Here is an 18,101-nt window from a genome sequence, read left to right on the forward strand (position 1 = left end):
AATTAATTTAAATAAAATTACAGTTTTCCTTATAACCAAACAAAAGAAGATAAAATTGTTAATATTCTTACTAAACCTCAATCCTTTAAAAAATTGTAACAATCTTGTACGAAACTACTAAGGAAAAGATTAGAGTGTATAATTAGTAAAGCCGCAAATGAAGGTTTTGCAAAAGAAACATTGTAAGATGGTTGATGCCGAATAGTTGAAAACATAGAACACATAAAATTAACCAATTATAACAAATTTGGATGTGAGAGCCGAAAAGTTTACACTTGTGTGAACCCCATTTCAACCCAAGAAAGCACTTTCATGATCCTCATTAAGTCAATTATATCCAATGATTTTGCATCATATAAGGACCTAGTTTTAGCCAGATAGATAAAAGTTTCACTTAATCGTTGCTGCATTGAGGCTACCATACTGTCCCGAAGGTGTTTGTTGAATTGTCTCTAAGGAATTAGCAAAACAGGGAAATGGCAAATATAGGTTTGGTATTTGCATTGGTTTTGAGTGTGACATTGCATTCAGTTTTGTGTGATGATAATCCTTGGCAGAGTGTGATTGAGCAAGCAAAAAGCGAAGCAGCCAAAGCAGGTTTATCTGAGGACACAATATTTGGGGCTGAGAAAGCTGTATCAGATGGTTCTGCTAAAAGGGCTGCTGAGGAGGCCTTAAATTCAGGATCTCTAAATGACTGGGTTCAAGAAGCTCGGTAAGAACATGTGTCTCATTCTTATCTCCTTTTACATTTTACACACACCATCAACTTTTTGTGGTAATCATAAAACTGTGATCTTGAAAGGTAATTTGAAATGTTTCTGAAACAAAAGTAGTTAGATGTTGGTGTGTTCTTACAAGATTAAAATATAAAACTACTCAAAAATTGATTGTGATTGTTGCTGTTATCACAAAACAGTGTTATGGGTTCATCTGGTGCAGTACAGAGTCTTCTTGATGATGAAGAGGAAGACAATTTAGGAGAACTAGAATTTGCACCAAGAAGATCACCATCAGAGGGACCATCAGAGGCACCGGCATGGGCACCATCAGAGCAAATATTATTAGAGGAACTAACAATGGAACTAAGAGAGGAAGAAGCATCAGAGGCACCCCAAGCACAATCACCCTCTGCATAATGAGATATGATACAGAATTGGTAAAACACTGTGTAGGTTAAGTCAATATTAGTTTTAAGTAAATACTCTGTATTGTATAATTATTTCAACCTTTTTGAAACATGCTTTATGGTGTTTGCAAAATAATGCCAGTTAATTGTAATATGTCAATTGATTATTGGCTTAATTTACACAAGTTTTGTCATCAAGGAATGAATGAAGCAGAATCATTCCCAAAGACAAGGTGTGGGAGGAAAGAAATGTTAGCATAAGATGTACAGAAAGATCACACTCTGGTGCTGTTAACATAAAAAGTATTGTATTTAAGATTTGTGATGAGGATGCACACCCATCATTTTTTTATTCTTTGACCAGTACACTGATGTACATAGAGATAAAGTTTGATTGTTTTATGAAATGAAATAGTTTTAAATTTACTAAAATTTGTATCTGAATGTGTTAGGAATAGAGATTAAGTTAAACATTGAGGACCCAGAATAAAGTTAAAAATCATATAATTCATTGTTCTGAAATTTTGAATTGCAAATGATTTCAATGATCTCTGAGTTTGACTAATGTCCTGTCGGTATCATATCTCTCCCAATAAATTTCCTCAAACCACACTTTTTATTTTAGAATTTTCTTTTTTAAGCTGAAGACCTGCAACGCACAAGTCTTATAGTAGAATACCCGCATTCATTCCCATTGTTACTTTGTGAATTAGTAGAAAAATAACTGCTCAGTATGTTATTTGTTCAATTAAAAACACAAAAAAAAAAAGAATTGAGAATTGTTAATATATATATATATATAGTCTTTTAATTAGGTGAAGATTGGAATTGATTCATCTTTTAAAACTTTGATCTAATTTAGTCCCTCGTTTTAGAAACACATGAATTTAATTTTTTTCTCATCAAATTTGGTTAAGTTTATTTAACGTTTTAAAACATATTTCATGATAACATTTAAGTTGTTTATACCATTTAACACATATTTATTTCGATATTAGTTAAAAAATGTGTTTGAAACAATAAATAATATTAACAAAATTTGGTTAAAATGACTAAATCTATACATTTCGAAATATTATAAACTAAATTGGCCCAAAGTTTCAAATAAAAACTAATTTCAATCTTCAATAAAAGTTAAAGGACAAAAAAATATTTAACCCTATTTATAAATAAAGAAAAGATGCACAACTTTGAGAAAGGAGATTTCAAATTCTTATTTTTTATATGAATTTTTTGAAATTTTATAATTGTAAAGAAATTAAAATACTTATATAAATTTCTAAAATCTCAATTTTTAAAAAATTTATATCGAAATAACATATTTGGTTATAAAACTTTTTATATTCTTATAAGAATGATCTACGTACCTTCTAAATATTTTTCATGCAAACATAAGATAAGAGTTGAAATTGTTTGCTATGCCTTACTAAATATAGAAATCCAATATATGTGCCCCATATCTTTTCATCATGAATTAGTCATGTTTAATTTTATCTTTATTTCCTTTAATTTTTTTTCAAGTAATTTATTTGAGCTTGAATTCCACCTTGAAGACAACTGTGTTAAAATAGACAAAGAGTAAATATAAACATACTTTATATGTTAATTGTTGATTTGTAACCTAATGTTTCTGAGTTTCTTTTCTAACTTTAAGATGAATATGTTGGATTGACTTGTGAGATTATTTAGATTTTTTTTAGAATTATGATTTAGTTTTTGGGATAAATGATTTATTTTTTGTCTAAAATGAGAAAAAACAAATTTTTAAAATAGGTTTGAACTTTTTAGATTTTGGTTACATATTTAAAAAAAAATGTTAAATTGAAGAAAAAGAAATTGTAATTTTTTTAATTAAGTGAATCAATCCGTTTAACCCACCAACCAGTGGTGGGTCGGCCCAACTCAAACTCAAATTTCTTGAGCTCACTAATAAGTAAGTCAGATTGGGTTACTAAGTGACCAACCCTTAATGGACTGGGGTCGGGTGACCTATTTTAACCGTTTTAATTATCGGTTCATAATGATGTCTAATATGATCTTATTTGGACTATTATATTAACTTGGGAGGTAAACACATGAGACATAGACAATCATTTTAAAGTAAGTCTACTCCTCCTTGAATCCATTTTCATAATTTACAAGTTTTGTGTTTTGAAATTTTCATAAAATTACTTTTCTTGTTCATACCATATCTATATGACTCTTTATTTTGCATAAAAAAACATTAGACCTTTGTGTGACTTCTTTGTCAATAAAATACTTCATTCTACCCAAATATATATTTCATGTCGAAATAATGTTTTATGAAGGTTTTAAACTCTATAAACCTAAATGATCATTCTATGGAAAATGATATAATTATTATACCTTACAACCTTAGGAAAAAGACAATGACTGACGAGAGACAAATGTAGAGACCGAATGAAGTGTCATGGACATGGACCTCTTTATCCAAAAAAATTTTGAAAACAAGTTTGCTTCTACTTTGGGTTGGACTCTTAAGTTATGAATGAGGTGAATTTTTATTTTATTTTTTATGTCTTTGTTGGTTCACTAACCCGACTCATCACGGATTGAACTCAGATAAGTCAAATTTTTAGTGAACCAAATTCATTGTTGATCATACTAAAATTGTAAATTTATTTTAATCCAACCCAACTTTAATACGTGATGGACAAAGTTGTCTCACATATTTTAACCCATTTTAACAGTTTATTAATAGTTAATTGAGCCCATGAACCTTATTAATAAGTATATGACAAATTTTACTTATCTCACTTCAAACCACATGATTTTGTTGTGAGGGAGGAGATTTTCAAATTATTGGTTATATCAATATTGATTTTGTTGATTTTCAAATAAGCATTTAGTATTAATTTGTGGACTACAAAAATAGAACTTATTGTTGGAAGCTCATGTATTTGTTAAAAGAATTGTTAAGTTTATTTTAGATATTTTTATTTGTAGCTTAGTATGTTTCATTTTCCTAGATGTATGGTGTTGTACATACCTAACAATTCTCTTTTTGTCTCATTTTATTATGTAAAACATTTATAGCCAAATCAATTTGTCTACTAGTGGAATTTTTTTTTCTCCTAATTTTCTTCTTTCTCGGTTTAGTCTTCCTAATACTATATAAACCATCAATTTTTTATGTAACCACTACTATTAATTTTATATCTCAAAAGATATAGAGAAATATGGTGTCTCTTTCCCTTATAACTTCTTTTACACAACACAATTTTTAAATAATAAATACCCTATTTTTTTTATAACATGTACTATTTTTATGGTTGATAATCTTAATTAATGATAATGGTATTGGTTTTGTCAGTGACTTAACAATAAACATATTCTAATCTTCAAAAGTGACAAATCCAGATAATATATAATAATAGAAACACATGGATTTGATATAAATGGGAAAACTTAGGGGATTAAAAAATATAGGGGTGTAGATCACATGTTCAATTATCTAAGAAAATATCAAAATATTATTTATATATTTATAAGAAAATATCAAAATATAAACGTAATTAGTTGACTTAAAGTGTTTAAATTAATGAAAATTGCAGAAAGAATATATATTTAAAATCAATATAACATAGATTGTAATATATAGTGAGTTATATTAATACTTGTGGTATTGAGAAGTTATTGAAATAATTAATTATGAAATTGAACATGTATCTTTTAAATAGATATGAAAAATAAGTAAATTTGACTCATATAAGTTGTTAAAATATAGAACGAGATTTTATCCCGATTTAAAAATTTTCAATCTAACTCTATGTAGATTGACTCAATTAATTATGCATATTGTTTCTTGTTTTATTTCATCTACTAGTTGTTAATTTTCAGTTTCATTTCAAATAAAAAACATTATAAAGATGTTGAAGTTGTATTGAATTTTAATTTGAATTTAAATAAACAAAATTATTCTAATAGATTGAAGAATTTAAACAGAAAATAAGTGTCACTAAACTTAATTTGAACTTATTTAACCAAATTAAATGAATTGAGTTTATCTTGACTCAACTGGGAAGTGTTTAAACTTTTTTAACCTAAGTCAGCTCAATTGAAACTTATTGACTTTTCTGCTTTCAAGTATCTGAAGACATTTTATCAGAAGCAATTAATTGATGAAAAAAGTAAATTTTATCGTTGAAAAATAATATTTTAACTATTAAATTTACAATTTTTTCTTATAATATGATATGATATCTTTTAATTAGTTTTAAAATATTGAAAATAAAAAAATAAAAAATTATTTAAAAAATTGTAAAGTTAAATAATTATTTTCCTTTTATCGTATATCTCTTTATAAAAGAAAAAAATTGTAGTTGAAGTTATTTATGAAGATAATTTAATTGGATATACCTACCACAAATAACATGACACGTGCAAAAATTTATTCAACAAATAGTAATCTATTCAACACGGAATATCCGTGGCAAAATAAAAAAAATGGTCAAAGTATGCATTAATTATTATAAGGTACGGTTTTCTTTCAATGTCTTTAAGTAACGTTTGCAGTAAATAAAATTGCATTTTTTATGTTATTTTCCGTAAAGTTATATAAACTCTGTTTTTCTTCGATAGTGTTCACCGATAACAACATAATTGTTTGTTTAACTTTGTCTCTTTCTCAAACCCACCAAAGATGGAAAAATTAAGAAGAAGAAAGAAGATTTGGTGGACAAGATATTGAACAGCAGCCAAAATAATTGAGTCTTTGAGTCGAAAAGTTTTATCAAATAAATGACAAATTAAATTTTTAAGGGTGAAATATGTTTTTATTCTCTTAACTTTTAGTCAATTTTGAAATTAGTTCATTTAACTTTAGACTAATTTAATCCTTCGTCTATTGAAATACCTGAATTTAATTATTTTAATCAAATTTTATTAGGTTTATTTAATGTTTTGTATGCATTTCATGATTATATTTGAGTTATTTTTAATATTTAACACATTTTTTCCTAAATGTTAAGTCAAATACTATTATCAAACACGATTGAAATGTTAAATAAATTTAACAAAATTTTATTAAAAGAATTAAATTCACGTATTTCGAAATATGAATGACTAAATTGGTCCAAAATATTGAAATAGACTAATTCTAAAATTCACCTAAAGTTAAAAGACAAAAAAAATATTTAACTCAATTTTTAATTAAATTTGAATATCCTTAAAATATTGAATGCAATTAATTTAGTTAAAATTATACTTGAATCCATTTTTTTATTAATTTTTTCTTTAATTTTCAATACTGAATCCATATTTTTCTCTTGCTTTTCAATTGATGTTTGAGACAATTCTCATGCATGGAGATTGTCAATTTAGCATTTTACCTCTAATTAGAGGAGAAGGGACAGTATTTATTTGATTTTAATTGCTAAAAATTATTTTTTTAATCATTAAGTGATTAAACCGAACAATTTAAATAAAAAAATTAATTTAGTCTTCTCTTCTTTAACATTTTGTGAAGGATTGAAATTATCTTAAATTTGGGAAAAAGTTGTTTTTCATATTTATAAATATTTTTGTTAAATTTGATTTTAGTCCCCTTTTTCAATTCATGAATTAATTCTAAATTTTTTTAAAATATATTAAATTGTTCCTTTCCTTTTACACCCAAATTCAGCATTAAGTAAGTTATTTTTCATATTGAAAGTTAGAAGAGAGATAGTTAATGTTAGGAATCCAAGTGTGAGTCTAAGTTTCATATTGATTAGAAATGAGAAAATAGAACACTATGTAAAAATAAAGACCCATCAACCTAATGTCTTAAGGTTTTGGGTTAAGAGTAGTGTCAGTGTCTTATGTGGTTAGGCTCGGGTCTCATTGGTATTGTATCTCCCCAGTGAAACCCCTCTGTAAAACCTGACAGTTAATATATTTTTAAATTTAGAAACTAACTTATCAAATTGAAAATATAGAGATAAAGATCAAGTTTTTAAAAAAATGAATGAAAAGAACTAAAAACTTTATTTTTTTCTAAAAAATGTAATTAATATCGCAAACCTCAATAAACGTATAATAACCAATTATCCTATTTAGGGTGAGATTTGTTGTAAACTTTGTAAAAAGAAGTACACATAATATTTAAAAGGGTTAAATATGTTTTTGGTCCCTCAAGTTTCAGTAAATTTTGAAATTAGTCCCTCTTCGAAACTTTATACCAATTTAGTTCTTCATCTTTATAAATGCGTGGATTTAGTCCTTCTTACCAATTTTTGTTAAATTTATTTGACATTTTAAACGCATTTTATGATAATATTTGAGTTAACATTAAAGCGAAAAATGTGTCAAATGGTATAAACAATTCAAATATTATCATGAAATGCGCTTGAAACGTCATATAAACTTAACAAAATTTGGTTAAAAGAACTAAATTCACGCATTTTTAAAGATGAATGACGAAATTGGTATAAAGTTTCGAAGATGGACTAATTCCAAATTTCACTTAAACTTGAGGGACCAAACACATATTTAACCCTATTAAAAATTGTATAATCTATAATTCCTTCTTTTTATCCATTTATAATTTTATCTTTTAAATACTTTTTTAAATTAAAATAATTATTTTATCAAATATTATTTTTTAAGCAATTGTTTATTTAAATTTAACTGTTTTTTATTTGATATTTTTTTAAATTTGATTAAATTTTAATTAAAAAATTATCTACAAAATAAATAAAATTATTTACAATAAAATTATTTATATTTATTTTTATAATAATAATAATAATAATAATCCTATCACTTTTTATTATAAAAAAATACAAATGGACGTATTTTGACCGGTAATAATAATTTATAACAATATACGAAAAGAATTTTTTTTGTGTCTACATTTTAAAATATCAATTTTATCTTTTAAAATATAATTATTTATTAAATTTTTGAAAATTGATCGTTATTTTTTCTTATATCTATTTATCAACGGTTATTTTTCTCGTCTTTTCTTATATATTTTACTTTATTTTAATAAATATAGTTTTATTTTATATATTTTTAAAAATGCATACAGTTGTGTATGCTAATAATAATAAATAAAATTACATGTTATTATAACGGTCAATTTGAAGTTAGGGTTCTTAAAATTTTATGCAAATTATCTTAAGGAAAAAATCTTTGTAAAGAAAGCATTAATTAACAAAAAGGATTGCATAATAATCTCTTCATAGTTTTGACTATTTTTAGGATATGTATAAACATGACGTGTATCCATGTAATGTCTTCAAAAATCTACAAAATGGATAAACATTAAGTAAGTAATGACGTTAAATAAAAGTCAAATGATATAAATTTGAAACTAAAAACATTTCTTATAATTTAAAATAGAAAAATATCAAATAGAAAGAAAAACAAGAAATTAAAAACATATTTAATAATACTTATCATATGCAAAAGATGAAAATTCAAAAGATGAAAATCAGAAGCAGCACGTTGAGAAAACATTGTCTTTGTTTCTTTCTTGTTATGTCGATCTTTAATGGGTGTTTGATTATAAAACACGTGGTGTCATGTCATATCTAATTTTCCTCTTATGCAGGTGTGTGTTGGATTGAAGAAAGAGGTGTTGACATTAAGAAGTAACAGCAGAAAACAGAGAAAGAAAAAATGAGTTTGAGAGAGGAAAATGAAGAGGGAAGGGATCTCAAGAAGCCATTTCTTCACACAGGAAGTTGGTATCGTATGAGTGGGAGACAATCCAGTGTGTTTGGTTCCACACAGGCAATTCGTGATTCCTCCATCTCAGTCATTGCTTGTGTTCTAATCGTTGCTTTGGGTCCTCTTCAGTTTGGTTTCACTGTAAGAATCTATTTTTCTTGCAAAATCAATGGCATAAGCAAAAGGGTAACTCCAAAAACATGATCTTCATCGTTTTCTCACAGGCTGGTTACACTTCGCCGACCCAAGCTGCTATCATCACTGATCTCGGCCTTTCTGTTTCTGAGGTATGATGCATCAATGAGAACTTGAGAATTGATCAAGTGTTGAATTGTTTGATTATGGTTCCTTGTTTTTGTTTTTCACAACTTCATGTGTTTGTTGGGCAGTTTTCTTTGTTTGGTTCTTTGTCCAATGTCGGTGCCATGGTTGGAGCAATAGCTAGTGGTCAGATTGCGGAGTATATAGGGCGAAAAGGGGTACCCTTTTATTTAGTTTCTCCTTTTTTTCTTGTGTAAAAGTGTGAGCTTTTGCTTTAATTTCAGTTTCTTGTCTGAAATTGCAGTCTTTGATGATTGCATCCATTCCGAATATTATTGGTTGGCTCGCTATCTCTTTTGCAAATGTAAGCTTGAATCGTTGTAATATTTTATTTACCTAGAATCACATTAGTTGCATTTCGATGTGAATCGAAAAACGCAATTGTTCAGGAAATAAATTGGTCTTGAGCTTGAGCTTGACATGTTCTTCATTTTCAGGATTCTTCTTTTCTTTATATGGGAAGATTGTTGGAAGGGTTTGGAGTAGGAATAATATCTTACACGGTAATTGTGAAATGTTTTTCATTATGCTAATGTGGGATTAAGTTATATATGGAAAAATTATTGAGTGTTCAAACTTCAAATTCACAGGTTCCGGTGTATATAGCTGAGATATCACCTCCAAACTTGAGGGGTGGTTTGGTTTCAGTTCATCAGGTTGGTTGATGTGATATAATGAAAGATAGTTAACATTTCTTAGATTAGTGATCCTTATTGTTTCTTTTCTGCATAGCTATCTGTCACGCTTGGAATTATGCTGGCGTATCTGCTGGGGATTTTTGTTGAGTGGAGAATCCTTGCAATTTTAGGTAATACCCTCTTGTTATCAGATGTCATAAATAAAACTAAGTTGGGAGATTTTGTGAAGTTGAATTAGATCCTCTACTCAAATTTTAAGTTGGATTCAGATTGTATCCTATGATTATTATTGGGCCAACACATAATTTCTATGCTCTAGATGTGTATTACTTGGCTTGAATGGATTTTGGTACTAGGCAAATGCATTTGCCCATGTTGTGTTAGAGGAGATCGAGTCCAGATTCTCTACTGGGTTTTTTAGTGTTATTCTCTCTTGAACATTAAGAATACACCGATGCTGGTATATTATAATTCTTTTCAATATATTTTCAAACATCAACATAAGTGTTAATTAGTATATTTTGAAGGCACAGTAGAGAGCTAGCACCAAAAATCTAAAATCTAAATTCATGTTTGAGATTCCCAAATTGACTAGAGATATGATCAATGTAATCCTTGTGATAAAGTTTGAGTAGTTCTCATCTTAGAAGAAAGTTTTGTGAAGTTGAATTACATCTTAAACCCAAATTCTAAGGTCATTCAATTCAGGTTTGATTTTATCACAATCAGGACATGCCTTATATTTAGTCTAAGCTTGGAGTGTTGGGAACTTTTAAACCCCATTCACTGTTTCAGATCAACTGAAGAAAGACATTGTTTAAGCATAAATAACACACTACTGACTTGTATGTTCTGCAGGAAACTCAAACTAAGCTCCTCTATGTTCTTACTTTTGCAGGAATTTTACCATGTACATTGTTGATACCTGGCCTATTTTTCATTCCTGAATCTCCTAGATGGCTGGTAAGCTTTGCGAATCTGTATTCATTAGTGTCGTTGATACGGCTGTTGAACAATATTTGAATTGAACCAAATTAACACTGAACTGAATCAAATTGTATGAAAGAACTGAACTGTTTAAAAAAACTGTATTGAATTGTCATAAAAAATTAGCTTAGCAAAAAAACAATTTAGAGTAGTTAAATTTTGTCCAGTTCACTCAAACTGTAATACAGTTCAATTCAATTCATTTAAACCAGTACACAACGTAGTTCAGTTCTCTCTAACCACTTTTAAAAATTAGTTTAGTTTTATAATAATTTAGTTTAATTCATGCATTTGGTCTTTCCCCTAGTCATTAAATTTGCCTTGATAGTAATCAAATTTGTGTTGATAGTTTCTCAAAGTGTGGTTGCTTTACTGAATTTAGGCAAAAATGGGAATGACAGAAGAATTTGAAACTTCCTTGCAAGTACTCCGAGGCTTTGATACTGATATTTCTGCTGAAGTGAATGAAATTAAGGTAATAAGCATTCATCAGTTTTATTCCAATGTATAACCCTCATGATTCTTACATTTTTATTGCCATTTAATGTATCCTAAAATTAACAATTTATGTGGAATCATGTTATTCAGAGGGCTGTTGCTTCAAGCAACAGAAGAACAACAATTCGATTTGCAGATCTCAAACAAAGAAGATATTGGCTTCCTTTAATGGTATTTCAAAAATCCATCTTCCTTATGGAGTTGAGTTGCATAACAAATTAGCATTGACCATTAGAGTCTAACCATTTTTTACTTACTCATCTTGCAGATTGGCATTGGACTACTTATGTTGCAACAGCTTTCTGGAATTAATGGTGTTCTTTTTTATTCCAGTACCATCTTTCGAAGTGCTGGTATGCTATGCTGATTTCTTATACTAGTCAGAAGTACTGTATCAGGAGTAATATGAGGGAACCGTGACTTTCAATAACACTCCTTTTCTGTTCAAAACCATGAACTGAAATTATTGAAGTGATGAATTCAAATGTTTGAAAAGTATTTAATGAAGCCTACAATTGTTCAATTGGTATGACAATGAATAATCACCTTAATGATCAGAACTTTCTTTTATGGGATGGGGTCATGACAAAAACTTGTTTCTCATGATTATTTCTTGCAATATTCTCATGCAATTACATATAAAATTATCCTTTATTCTCATCATTTCAACACACATTAAACAGGAATTAGTTCGAGCGATGCAGCAACACTTGGAGTTGGTGCAGTTCAGGTTCAGCTGAAATGAACTTTTTAATATCCTTTATCCAGTATTCTCAATTCATTGCTTGATAAATATTTAAATGTTGCCCAGGTTCTTGCCACTAGTTTAACCTTGTGGTTGGCCGATAAATCTGGACGCCGGCTTCTTCTTATTGTGAGTCTAAACTTTTCTATCATGTTTAGTTAATCTGACTATCTGTTTGGAGGATTAGAATAAAAATGGTCAAATTTTCCATTGCATTGCAGGTCTCTGCATCTGGAATGACTTTTAGTCTCTTGCTTGTTGCAATCTCATTCTATGTAAAGGTAATACTATTTTTATTTGTTGCTAGGTAAATATCATGAACTGTTTTATTAAACGTATGTACTTGTCTGAAATTTGCCACCTCTTATTTATATTTTTTCTGATATTTTCTCCCAGGCTATTGTATCAGAAACTTCTTCCTTGTATGGGATATTGAGCACAACGTCAGTGGTTGGAGTTATGGTATGTGGAAACATGTAAACTCATTATTCAAATAATGTTTTTGACTGCTTGTTATCTGAGTATTGAGTTTCAAACTTCCAATTGTTTCAGGCCATGGTTATTGCATTCTCTCTGGGAATGGGAGCTATGCCATGGATTATAATGTCTGAGGTACATTTCTGTGGTTTTATGATTAGGAATAATGAAGTTAGAATATCTGAAAACCTGAAAACAATACACCCTTTTGGTACCAAAAAACAGTAAACTAACATTTTTGGATTGCATGGATAAAGCTGTTTTGATTATTTAATTTCTTCTTGTGATCAACATTATACTTCTGAAATGGAGAATTGCACGATTGCATTTGCTTGTAACACAAATTGTTGAAATAAAATTAGTAGTGTTCTTTATTACTGATTGCATTTAAAGTCACTGTCAAAGTTAATTTGTTCAATGTATCATATCACAGATTCTTCCATTAAACATCAAAGGCTTAGCAGGGAGTGTTGCAACACTTGCCAACTGGTTAATTTCTTGGCTGGTTACACTAACAGCTAATATGCTCTTGGATTGGAGTTCTGGAGGTTTGTTTGTATACATTGCCTACATTTTCCTCTGAACATTTTTGTCATTTGTTAACCTGAAACCACCTTTGTTCTTCACAGGTACATTCACCATATATGCATTAGTATGTGCCTTAACTGTAGGATTTGTTACCATTTGGGTCCCTGAGACCAAGGGAAGATCCATTGAAGAAATCCAATTGTCTTTCAGATGAAGTTTCTCCTCAAGCAGTTTTCTTTCCACTTCTACACAAGTTGATTTCAGAGTTTGTAAGGTATCTGACATTATCATGTGGTTCATGTATTATTCATTAGATTCCATCCCTTGAAATTGGGAATCCTCCGGCAAGTTCTTGAAGGTTTTTGTGTGGATTGGCTCCTTCCTTAGACATTCACTTAGACTAGTTCATCCCGTAATTGTTACTTATTAATTAATTCATTATCTTATTTTGGTTTGTGGAAAATGTAAGCCAAATTTGTATTACTATTTATGCCCCCTTTGCAAATTGTGTTGCTATTGATTATAAATGTCAACTTATTTGAAGTTTCAGTTCAATTTATTTGGTATTGTGTTGCTAAAGGAATTGGTTATTGTTTTTAAAAATGGGGCTTCAGACATTAGTGTAGCTACAGTTCTAGTGAAACTCAAAACCTGACAGATTATAAGCAGAGAAATTGTTAATTGTAGTATTTACATGGATTTTCATGCAATACATACACACACACACATACATATATATATATATATATATATATATATATATATATATATATATGTATATATAAAATGAAAAAAGGAATCTTTTCAGTACTTTCTTGTGTCATAACTAGTTTTGGGTGGTTGTGGCAAGTGAAAAAGGAAAATGCTGTATGGACCATCCAAGCCATGGTATTCCACAAGTACAATTTGGTAGGATGGAGATACAAGAAAGGAAAAGAATGAAATTCTACATGTACAATTTGGTAAGATAGAGATAGCAAGAAAGGAAGAGAATGGGAGAAAAATAGAAACGTACACTCTCTTTGGTAGAACAGAGACAGCAAGAATAGAAAAGAAATAGGAAGAATGTATAAATTTGTGTGTTCTATACATGATAAATAAATAACAAAAAGTTGTGGTTTTTATTACGTTGGAACCTCACTTTTCTTTTTCATTGCTCCATGTTGCCTTCACACTCTAGCACATACAATACTAATTTTGATGCTCCACTGATCAAGCAACCAATATTCTTTTTGTAATCGATACAATTTATTAGAAATAAATAAAACTTGTTAAAAAAATAGAAAAATCTCCAATGAAACATGTTAAAAAAAGAAATGTTTGGATGTATATTTTTTTATTCATGATTGTGGCAAGAACAATCAGAACGTGTATGTCCTTCATTTATGGGTGCCGCAAGTAAAAAAATAAAACAAGTGGGCTTAGAGAATGGGTTTGGTATACAATTGTTTCAAGAATCAACAGGATCGAAAAGGAAAGAAGACGTTACAGTGGTTAAATGTGATTGGGATGTGTGTTTACATTGCTTTCAGCTACAGAGTTCACGTGAAATGTACGTCACAGTTGCTTAATGCGTAATCAGAGAGACGAGAACTAGAAATGCGAGTTGCAACAACTTTTAAAGGACATGCACTAAGGTCTCAGCAACGTACCCTCAAACCAGGATCACCACGTCCTTCTCACAACGTAAATCAAATCCTCATTTCCAATGACTATGCTTCTTTTCACTCAATATTCCATTGGTATGCCAAAATGCTAGTTCCTATAGCTTTTGGGGCAGTGCATGCCCCATTTGGGTGCTAAAAATTACTTCGAAGTTTGAATAAACTATGTAGATAGAGAACAACGAAATTTTTTGTGTACTTCATCAAAGCAATGATCAAGCACTTTGTTTAGTTTACAAAAAATACTCTTATATAATGGAGGCTTGTGTAACATATAACTATACTGCTACTGTGATTTAAGCACTTGAATATTTGGTGTGGCAAAGATAAACTGATTTGGCCAAACTGTTCCAGCAAATTGCAGAGGAAAGTGCAATATTAACAACTAAGGAAAGAAAATTCTAAAGAAATAAGCAAAGATATTACCAGCATTGCTGCACATTTTTAGGATCGGAAAACCCTTCAAGAAACCAGGTATGAGACTTTTTTAGAAGATTACAATGCAGTTGCAGATTATACCCAGCGAGAAGCACGACATTTAAAGGCTAGGAATTTAAAAAATATATATATATATATATATATATATATATATATATATATATATGTATTTCTCTAGATATAAAGAGCATCAACAAGAATAAAAAAAATTCAGGTATTCCCATATCATAATTACTCCAGATACATGAATTTGACCAAATGGAAATCCACAATCATCAAACACAAAAGAGGCAGTGAAATACACTATGAAATCTACAACATAGATAGATAGTGGATCTGGAAACTAGTGAAGGGTACCCTGAATTCAATTGTAACAACCAGAGTATGTAACTGAACTATGTGAGAATTTCCACAGGATACTTATCGATGCAATCTTCCCATGGTCCATTAGGAGAAGGCTTAATATTTCTCAGTGCCTGCCAAACAGCACTGTTACATTTGAAACCACTTCCAAATGCAATTTGCCAAACCCTGTTGCCCTTCTTCACCCTCCCTTTGGCTTCAATGTAAGACAGTTCATACCAAATGGAGCTAGAGGAAGTGTTCCCAAACCGGTGCAGGGTCATCCTAGAAGCCTCCACATGCTCAGGACGCAGCTGCAGGTTCTTCTCCAGCTCATCAATCACAGCCCTGCCTCCAGCATGTATGCAAAAGTGATCAAAAGCAAGCTTGAAATCCGGTATGTAAGGCTTCACATCAGCTTTGAATAACTTCTTCATCAGCAAAGTCACAAAAAACAGAAGCTGCTCACTGATTGGCAGCACCAAAGGACCAAGTGTGGTGATGTTGGTTTTCAGTGCTCCACCAGCAATCGCCATCAAATCCTTTGACAAAGAAACTCCAGTCTTGCCAGCATCATCCTGCTCCTGGTAAACGCACCGGAACGCCTTGTCATCAGCACCGCGATGAGTCCTCACAACATGGACAAGCCGGTACTTGGCCCGCCTCCGATCGGCCGGCTTGTTCGACAGCAGCAGGGCGGAGCAGCCGACCCGGAAGAGGCAATTGGGGATGAGCATGGACTTCTTGTTCCCAAAGTACCAATTCTGAGTAATGTTCTCGGTGCTAACAACCACGGCATAAGTGTTCCTATGAACCTGCAAAAGGTCCTTTGCAAGATCAACCGCAATAACCCCAGCACTGCACCCCATCCCTCCCAAATTAAAGCTCCTAATGTTCCCTCTCAATTTGTACTTGTTAACAATCATGGCGGAGAGCGAGGGCGTAGGGTTAAACAAGCTACAATTCACAATAAGAATACCAATATCCTTAGGCTTAAGGCTGGTGTTTTGGAAGAGATTATCCAAGGCACCAAACATGACTTGTTCCGCCTCCGCTCTGGCCGCAGCCATGGACGGCTGCGGCGGAATAGAGTGCATGGCCTCGGGGACGTAGGTCTCCTCCCCGAGCCCAGAGCGTTCGAGGATCTTGCGCTGGAAATCCAGGGACGACTCCTCGAAGTCTCCCGTGAGGCGGGAGTGGTCCATGAAACTCCGGAAGGGGGCTTTGAGGTGGTCGGCGGGGCGGAAGCAGGCGGAGTCTAGAAGATAGACGGCGCGTGGGCGCGTGACGGCGTAAAGCGTGAGGCCGAAGACGAGGACGCCGGAGCAGGTGAGGATGGTGAGGAGGTTGTACTGGAGGTGGAGCCAGAGGTGGTGGAGGTCGGTGGTCTGGGAGACCTGGATTAGCGTGACGAGGATCAAAGGAACTAGAAATAGGGTTAAGAGGTTGGAGATCAAGTAGTGGTAACCTAATTTCACGTACTTGAGATTCACGCTCTGAAGGAAATCTGGGAGCGCCATTCGGCTCTGCTGCTGGATCTGAACTCCCACTGCGGAGCCGCCGACGGCTCCTCCTCCTCCTCCTCCTCCTCCGGTGGTCATCGGAATGTGAATGTGGATGCGGCGTGAGTGAATGAAGGAAGGAAGGAATGAAGAAACGTTGGTTTGTTGTGTTTGTTATATATATGGATAGTGTGGTGAGAGTCCAAAGAGGGTTACGTTGTAATGTTATGCGTTGGGAAGGTTCGGAGTTTGGAGTGTTGGGAAAACGGTTATTTCAGTGTTCCGTACACTGAGCACCAACACCTGGGACTGGGACTCAACACAAGGAGAGAGCAACCAATGTGCACCTCTGCTGCTGCTCAACGCAAATCATCTCTCTTCTTTCTCACACCTCTTTAAATAAAAGACAAAACTTTCATACATTATTATTCTATGTCCCGTCTATTTTCTTTCATATTTCAATCTGCATATTATAACGTTCATCCATTTAGACAAATCATAAATAAGGGTTTTAAGGATAGTCCTTAAAAAAAATCCTCAATTTTATTTTTAATTTATTGTTATTTTGGCAAATTCATATTATATTTGGAGTTAAAATTTTATGGTCCATGATTATTGGTCCCTTCTGAAAATATTTCTCTCCTACGGAAGATGGATGTTATTTGTGTAAAAAGAACAAAAAAATGTCAGAGACACATTTTTAACACTCATTAATATTGATTTATGATAAATCCAGAAAATGCAGAAATGTTGGGCTTAGAGACTGGTTGGTTGGTAGCTGGCATTAACATGTGAATAGACAGGCTTTTTGCTAAGAAAGTAAACTCCTCATTTTATCCCTTCAAGAAATTCACTTTGATCAATTATTTGAATCGAGTAAGCAAATAAGTTGTTTTCCTGTGACCTAATTTTTATAAATTTAATTAATCATGTGCAATCAGCATCTGTTAAAGTTAACATGCAAAAATAACATTATTCTAAATTAGTTCATTACCAGAATTGTATAATCAATAATAGATTAAACAATCAATTTAATAGGTTAAAACAAAGCAAGTTTCAAATTTTGTATGTCATAGACAAGGATACTACAGTCAACTTGTCTATATACTTAACATTTTATCAAATTAAGTTGCATAACTACTAAAACATTTTTTT

General features: G+C 31.3%; 3 protein-coding genes across 3 annotated transcripts; 2 read left to right on the forward strand and 1 right to left on the reverse strand.

Moving 5' to 3' along the window:
* The first annotated feature begins 170 nt into the window (after window positions 1-170).
* LOC114195379 (uncharacterized) lies at window positions 171-1,536 on the forward strand. The gene is made up of 2 exons (XM_028085821.2): window positions 171-715; window positions 920-1,536. Exons 1-2 carry the CDS (start codon window positions 477-479, stop codon window positions 1,137-1,139), a joined length of 459 nt encoding a protein of 152 aa, XP_027941622.1. The 5' UTR covers window positions 171-476; the 3' UTR covers window positions 1,140-1,536.
* Window positions 1,537-8,551: 7,015 nt separating this feature from the next.
* Window positions 8,552-13,555, forward strand: LOC114195595 (sugar transporter ERD6-like 6). The gene is made up of 18 exons (XM_028086113.2): window positions 8,552-8,947; window positions 9,031-9,093; window positions 9,196-9,285; window positions 9,372-9,431; window positions 9,565-9,630; window positions 9,718-9,783; window positions 9,860-9,935; window positions 10,664-10,728; window positions 11,135-11,227; window positions 11,341-11,421; window positions 11,519-11,603; window positions 11,934-11,980; window positions 12,062-12,124; window positions 12,217-12,276; window positions 12,392-12,457; window positions 12,548-12,607; window positions 12,906-13,020; window positions 13,102-13,555. The coding sequence occupies exons 1-18, from the start codon at window positions 8,756-8,758 to the stop codon at window positions 13,212-13,214; spliced, it is 1,461 nt and encodes a 486-aa protein (XP_027941914.1). The 5' UTR covers window positions 8,552-8,755; the 3' UTR covers window positions 13,215-13,555.
* A 1,747-nt stretch (window positions 13,556-15,302) lies between these two features.
* On the reverse strand, window positions 15,303-17,403 carry KCS4 (3-ketoacyl-CoA synthase 4). Its single transcript, XM_028084011.2, has one exon. It carries the CDS (start codon window positions 17,043-17,045, stop codon window positions 15,498-15,500), a length of 1,548 nt encoding a protein of 515 aa, XP_027939812.1. The 5' UTR covers window positions 17,046-17,403; the 3' UTR covers window positions 15,303-15,497.
* Window positions 17,404-18,101: the final 698 nt, after the last annotated feature.

Source organism: Vigna unguiculata, chromosome 8 (genome assembly GCF_037176805.1).
Source record: "Vigna unguiculata cultivar grain cowpea cultivar isolate G323 ecotype 2 chromosome 8, ASM3717680v1, whole genome shotgun sequence".
Taxonomy (NCBI): Eukaryota; Viridiplantae; Streptophyta; class Magnoliopsida; order Fabales; family Fabaceae; genus Vigna; species Vigna unguiculata.